General features: G+C 41.8%; 1 protein-coding gene across 1 annotated transcript; it reads right to left on the reverse strand.

Moving 5' to 3' along the window:
- Positions 1-262: 262 nt before the first annotated feature.
- Positions 263-7,213, reverse strand: LOC135939887 (protein yellow-like). The gene is made up of 3 exons (XM_065484492.1): positions 7,070-7,213; positions 2,661-3,241; positions 263-1,673 (listed from the first exon to the last, which is right to left on the reverse strand). Exons 2-3 carry the CDS (start codon positions 3,237-3,239, stop codon positions 921-923), a joined length of 1,332 nt encoding a protein of 443 aa, XP_065340564.1. The 5' UTR covers positions 3,240-3,241; positions 7,070-7,213; the 3' UTR covers positions 263-920.
- Positions 7,214-7,679: the final 466 nt, after the last annotated feature.

The raw sequence follows: 7,679 nt of genomic DNA on the forward strand, positions 1-7,679 counted from the left end.
TCGCTATAATACATCATTAATAATCTCGTCGTGAAAACTGCTGCGCTTGAAAAAGAAATAAAAGGAGTGTGCCTCACAATGCTGAAGGTTTGAATTAATTGCGAATGCCGCGACTATGTGTTTATCACAGTCTATATATCAACGGGCAGTTCTTTTTCACGCGCTACTGACTTTGCTATTGCAATACGTTATATTATGCAAATGACAAAAACGATTGCATGGTGGTATTGATTGTGTTTATCATAAAAGAAAAATCGTCATGTTGGTGCTTTTACATATTTATTTTTATCTTAAAATTTTAACAACGCCGACTTTATTGAAAAAAATGTATCTTGTAATATCTTCCTGTTATTACAAGAAGTATAAATTAAAAAAGAAATCAGTATACTCTTCAGTCTCTCAATCTATTCTTTAAAATGATACCATACATAGTCCACATTGATTAACTCTCACACAAGTTTCGTTGCGGGTTTTCGCACACCATTCGACATAGTACACAAATAACGTTGGATTGCGGATCACACTTCAGCTATGAGCAGAGGTTAAACTTTGAATTGAGGGTGTACAGAGTTTTAACATTCAAACATGATGTAAAGTGCGTGAGTATTTTGCGATTATTTGATTTCACAATATGGCTGATGATAATCATTTCAAGACACACTATGCTGGATGATGTGAATGTGAAGTTGATCGTGCGTTGATGAGTGTGCGAAATTATTTACAATTATGGGTGGCATGCGGAGTTAATTTTATGTGATGTGTGCCAATGATCTATCGTGTGAGAAGCGAAGGAAGTGGCGAGCGATATTTAAATAGTAAAAAGGAGGACAGATTTTAAATGTTCTGCAGCACGAACTTCCTTCGCGCCCGCACTTAGGTTGTTAGTCGTGGTGTGTGATAATGAAGCCGATTCGCGATGTTTACAACACAGCGGTGCTGTTCTTGGTGTCCCTGATGAACCTGTTGTTATAAAAAGAGAAAGGGTCGAGAGGCGCCGCGTTGAAGCCGTTGAACTGGGCCCCGTTGGCGGCGTAGGGGATGCGCATGACGCGCAGGTTGGTGCCTCTGGGGTTGTAGTTGCGGTTGAAGTAGGCCTGGAAACGGTTCGACACGAACCACAGCGAGCCCTGCTGGTCGACGGTGATGTCCGAGATGAACTGCAGACGCTCAGGGTCCACGGCCAGGATCCTCTGGAGGCCGGTGTTGGGGTTCCACGAGGCGATGGCCGTTTCGGACAAAGGACTGAAATAGATTTCGCCATGGGTGTCGGCGAAAAGGCCAGCACCCTGGGAGGTCTTGTCTCCAACCTTGATGACGGGCAGTGAGGGGATGCCAGGGTTTCTCAGGGCGTTGGTCGACACGGCGTAGAGGGCGCGACCGGCCAGAGGGTGGTAGTAGAGCATGCGTTCGTGGCCAAGGTTGGAGATGGTCATGCCGACCACGCCGTCCTCAAGGTTGAAAGACTCGCCAGCGATGGTGTACGTCGCCTGCTGAGGGTCGGGCATCAGCGACTGGTGCTCGAAACGCCACGTCAGGTCGCGGCCCAGGTCGTAAATGATCAGGCCCGGAGCTGAGGTGTCTGAGATGTACACAAACATGTTTTCGCAGTTGCTGATCGATGAGTATTCCTCGTCCAGAGAGAGGGTGGTCAGCAGGGAGCGCTCACGAAGCACCTGCGGACATAATCAAAAATATTTTCTATCAAGAACATGGTCTCCAAACAAAGGTTTTTATTGAAACGCCTGAAATTTGTCCCTAAGGCCGCCGGAAAAGTGCGAAACCAGCTAGCATTAGTGCGAGTCGGCACCGGTTGAGCTCTTCTGGCGCATTTCGAATCTTCATTAATCACCTTTTGCCATCTCTGACATTGAGCAGCCATAATTGTATGGCATAAATTATTGCCATTATTTTAAAAGGTATCATTTTTAATATCATATGCTTTGAGGTAAAAAATTAGATTATGCTGATTTAAAAAAATGTCGAGTTTAACCTGAATTCTGAAATATTGCCCAATACAGTGATAAAAAAACTGAATTACATAATGAAAGAGTGGATTGATTTTACTCTAAGTTTGTGCGTTTCCTAAATATATGGCATTTACTATTTTTCCAAGAGTTTTGAATATTTCTGACAATTTCAAAGTAAAAGAATGATTGATTCAATTAAAAATAATTCTAGGGCTGAAATATTTATTTCCTGGACTCTTGCTTTAAGATGTAAAAATGAGAAAAATTATCTGAAAAATAGCAATGAAACCAACTCTTTGCAATGCGGGAAAAACACTTAAGTCTGAAAGAGAAAACCCAACAGAAATAAATTTAAGAGATAGAGTTGAAAATGTTCCAAGATTATAACAGCCATAATTCTTTTTTGCACATCATTTTTTTCCTATAGCTAAAAATATTTGAAATAATTATTTTACAAAATTACTCATAATTTCCTGCCCTTAAAATCGTTGACGTCGTGATATTAGCACAAACAACGATTATATTTTTTATCTATAAAGCTGAGAACGGTGCAAAAAGGCGCATCCAGCAGACTGGTACTAATTATCGAAACACGCTCTGCTAAATACAAGAAATTTCACTCGCCTCGGAGCACCAAAATCGACGCGTGAAATGAAGCGTGTTTTTATTAAAAAAACGAAAATGTGCACGAACCTGCGGAGGGAAAGTGACGCTGCGTATGGCGAGTCCGGTCTTGAGGTCGAAGGCCACGAGGCGGGGTGGGCACGCGGCGACGGGGCTGCCGTCCAGGGGGGTGAGCACGCCTGAGTCGAGCGCCCAGAGGCGGCCGCAACTGTCGATGCGCGAGCGGAACACGGACACCAAACCGCTGCAGTTGTCCAAATGACCCTGCTGCCAGGACCAGTCGGGGAAGGGCAGCAGCGGCTGGTTTTCCACGGGCACCCCGGTGTTGGGCATCCACGTCAGGGTGGCGGGCACGCCTTCGCGAGAACGCGGCAGCGTCAGGAAGATGCGGTCAGGGGTGACCTGAATGCCGGTGAACACGCCGTTTTCGGGCACCGTCCGCTTCGGGTCGATGCCATCGAAGTTAAGGTAGGTCCAGCTGGCCATCTGCTGGATGGGCGATGCGGCTCTTCCCGAGGGAGCCGGCCCGAAACCCGACGTTTGGGTCAAAGGACGCACTGCCGGACCGGCAGGCTGGCCGTAGAAGCCACCGAATTGCTGCGCCGAGGCGGCGCAAAGAATTGCTGACAGGGATAAGAAGAGCCGCATGGCTGCAACAAAGAGTCGAAAATTGTCATTAGTGCGAATCGTTTCGCCACAAACGCGAGTTTTCACGATGACGAGTCCAAATTAATTATACGGTCAAGATCAAGAATAAATTGCTCAGATTTTAGCTAATGCAACTCACTGCGTATATCTTTACGGTCAAAAAATATCATTCTCAGCCGTAAATAAGATTTAAGATTTCGTATTTAATCATTGATAAAAATAGCATTTTTTCTGAACTGAAGAGTATACAAAAATAATGGCAAATCTAAAAATAAATCTCAAGCTCTTCCCAACAAATTTCAACACTGCGACGTGGGCTTGCAGAGACTGACCCACTAATTTTAATTTTAAAGGGTGACAAAGGCCCCAACATTTAGTCTGTTTCCTGGTAGACGGGTATTATCATGCGAATAATTCGTCTCAGTGCCTCAATGGAATAGCTCAATTACAACTGTTGAGCACAGAAGGATTGGAACAAATCATTTCAGCAGCGAAATAACGAGTTTCGTTCCACTTACAGCGAGTAACTTACACCTCGCGATCTTCCAATCGAAGCAAGCACACCTTTCAACTACAGAAAATTTTGAGCGAATCAAAAATATAAGCTTATAATGTCTCAATGAGAGAATTTCTCAACAGATCCTGGAGAGAAAACTTCGTCATTAGCAAATTCCATCAGGAGCCTAATTATTTCACAGCTCTAATGAAGTGAGAAAATTTCACTGAGAATGCTACGTTTTAATTGCTGCTGCATAACCTAGCCTAGACGGTGCATGTTTATAAAAATGTTACGCGCTTTTGCAAGTACTGCAAATTTCTATTTTACGGCTTTGAAAGTCTTGCAGAAACTCACGCACCTTAGGCAAATGACCCACTCAAGACGTGTTAATCCGACAAGTCATGTTGACACCTAAATTCTCGTCCTTCCTTTTTTCTCACGCATTCGCTGCATTATCGAAAAGAGCTTTCCCTTCGGCCCAAACTGTAAAATTATTATTCGTAGATTCTCATAATTGCGTGGAGTGAGTTAGCGCGATTCGATTCGCTTTTTTCCGCACGACTAGCCGCTTCCTCTCCGATTTTTAGATGTCAAGGTGCGTTTTTTGCTCGCGCGCGCGAGTCAAGCGAGCGAGGAAAGTGGAAGTGCAGGAGACCATTGAGTAGATTACGTGTGAGAGCAAGCACGCGCGCATAATGAAATTTCTTTCAAATCTGCAACCAGGAGAAAGTGATCTGATTTTATTTGTGCGTCAATAATATGAGTTTGCGGATTGGACTGATAAAGCCAGCTGATTAAGCGTTCAAAGCCTGTCGTATTTTGGCGATTTTTTGATAGGCCACAGAGAAAGCAAATTGTTCAATAGCTTTGCAAATCCTTTATTATAGTCACGTTGCAAATACGAGGAATGAAAATTGCATCGTGAAATTTTGAAAGTAATAAATAAATCTTGTTCCTATTTTTCTAATTGCTAATGGTTAGGAAGAGTGCATTTTTACTAAAGTTTTTCAAAATAAAAAAATCAAAAACTTTCATATGATTTTTAGGGTAAAATACTCGGTTTTAAACGGTTTAGGCTTTTTACTGGAAAATCTCGATTTTTAGAATTGTGCTGAATTAAAATTTTCGGGCCGGCGGGCTATTTATGTTTCAGAAACATGCCTTCAGTAGTTAGTGTGCTTTCTCACAAGTTATTTCCGTGAAGTGGGTGATAAATAGCTGGAAGTCTTTTCGCGTACTCCTTAATTAACTAACCGTGTAAGGTAGTTGAAAACTCAGGCGCCTCTGATTTCTGACACACCGCTCTATGACCCTTTTCGTTGCTAATTGGTCTACTGCGAAAAGTATGTGAACATTGTTTGGCTTGCTTGGCCCACTCAAGAGAAAGGGTCTTCCGACGGTAAAACCGATTACTCATGTCGGACCCGGCTGTCAGAACGCCTGTGGAAACACATCAAAGTTGAGTTGGTTTCGGCGAGCGAGGATGAAAGTGAAAACCACAGAGGCACCCGGATTTTTTCTTCGCAGCAACGCCCGATTTCTATATTATTACAATAACAGACAAGCCGATTGTTAGCGCGTTATACAATACGTGTGCGTGCGCGTTTCTCGTCGCTAATTAATTAAAAACGTAATAATTATAACACGCATTGCGTTTGTGTAGCTTTTTTTAATTATCAGCGCTCGTCTTTTGGAACTAACAATGGCTTAATTCTGGCTTTTTTAAAAAAGATTTAATCGCCCATATTGAGTCGGTTTGCAAAGAGAGGGAAGGCACCGTGCACCCATTGTGATCGACGCCGCACCTGTTAATTTCACTCGCCAACCTTTAAAATCAGCTGCAAGGCAATGTACAAAAATGAAAGCAGTCGTTGCCGCTGTTTCGCGTGGCTAGATGATTAAATTTATGGTCCCTATTCGTTATAATTACGGAGAGTACTCTCTCCGAGTTGAAGCGCTCTGCAAAATATGACATCTGATAATTTCAAAATTGACCTCATCATCCAAGATCCGTTCAAGCGATATAGTGAACAACGGTATATCGAGTGGAAAACTGGTTTGGTTGGTGAGGTCAGCGTAAAAGTAGCCTTGGAAGTAATGCTGAATGACACTACTTTTTGCTTGGAACAATTTGTCTCCGAAATCCCCGTTAATTGAGATAAAATTACATTTTTTTGCCAATCACTTTTGGTTAAATCTGACACATCTTGTTATATTGAATAAAAAAGTTGACACACCTTTTGAAAGAAGGCAATTTTGGCCAATTTGATTGGCCACAACGCACCACTCTAGTTTTTGCTCCTACGTTGAATTATTCCAAATTGATTTACAACGTTTTTCGTGGCATTAGGCAATTCCCGTCGTGCATTCGCACACATGCACTCCTTAACTAGCTCGGAACGGCGACAACGCCTGCTCTGCACCTTGCACATGCTGCGTAACCTACATTTAAATTTGAGCGTAATAACTACTTGAACGAAATTGGCTGGAAATTACGGCACATACTCGTCCGATTAAAGGCTGAATGAAAATATAATTTGAGGTGAAATTTTGTAACTCTTAAAGCAATCCTGATTTTGAACGGGTTGAAGCACAGCAGAGTCTTTTTTTGTGGCATAAAAACACTACAATAGCGACTGTGGCAACCAAGGCCGGGTTAATGCACACTAAAAAGTTCACTCTCTCAGTTTTATTGCTTAGTATTTTGCCTGCGGAAATTGTGATGCTTTTTAAATTAAAACATTAATAATTTTAATGCAAATAGCTGTATATTTTTCCTAAAAGAGTCTGCAGAGTTATTATTTTTTAAACTTTCACGAAGAAAAAATAGAGGCCGGTGGTCAGTAGAATGAAGGCTATGCACACACGCAATTATCAATCGTTTTTTTCTCTCGATTTTTATTGCGGGAGCGAACCACACCTTGGTGGCCTTCGCAGAGCATGCACAAATATTTCACGGTGATTTGGTACTGTCTTTTCTTGCGGGTGCAGAATGCAACATCCGTCATTTCAGCGACAAAAGAACGCGAATGATATCCTTGAACGCGACACGAGCATTATGTGTTTCTTTCAATTTGTTGCTGCATCACGAAGCTTTGATAAGTGAAATCCGGCAAAATCAGTAGACAAAGGAAAACCGAACTCTTTAAATTATTATTTAATTATTCGCAGATCTTATTTAATATAAAACATAAATCAAAATTGATCTGAAATAAAATTCTGACAGGAGTAAAAAATAAAAATAGTAAAGAACTGTCGAGTCGGTTCCTATGATAAATAATAATTGTAGCTTTTCTAGACTAAGTTAATCTCATCCTAAAGTAAGACCTACCTTGACTTGTTCTACAGCGATTTTCTTCCTGAGGTGTTAAATCCTCCGGAGTTTGTGCGGAACTGATGCCTTTCTGCCTCGCTGTTGAGTATTTTAGCAGTCAGCAATTTCCACTCTCTCCGCGGCCGACACCAGGAGAGTATCCCCACCCACCGCCTGCAGCCACCTTTGAGCTGTTCGTCTGGAGTATCGTCTATCAGTCTTATTGTTGTGTCACCAATTACGAGGTACACCAAGCCTACTGCTTTCATTGTGATCGCAAGGCGATATGGAAATTCAACAATTTTCGTGGGAATGAGAAAATTCATTTTTATGGCTGCGTTCATTGCGCAACATATACACCATATTCTTCGGTCTGTTATCCACCTTAAATGCAGGAAAGGTGTATTGAACATTTTACGTAATAGCAGAAATTTTTTGCTGCGTATAGAATTGCTTTGAAGGAGATTTATATTTTCTTAATTAAGCAACCATATTCATAGATTATAATATACCCAATTGATAAAAAACTTTCATTATTTTCTTTTACGTTCTGCTTTGAAATTTTGCGAGCAAGTTCAAGTTTAATTTTACCACGAAAAAATAGTGATTGACGTAGGGCCTTCATACC

This window comes from Cloeon dipterum, chromosome 3 (genome assembly GCF_949628265.1).
Source record: "Cloeon dipterum chromosome 3, ieCloDipt1.1, whole genome shotgun sequence".
NCBI classification, from domain to species: domain Eukaryota; kingdom Metazoa; phylum Arthropoda; class Insecta; order Ephemeroptera; family Baetidae; genus Cloeon; species Cloeon dipterum.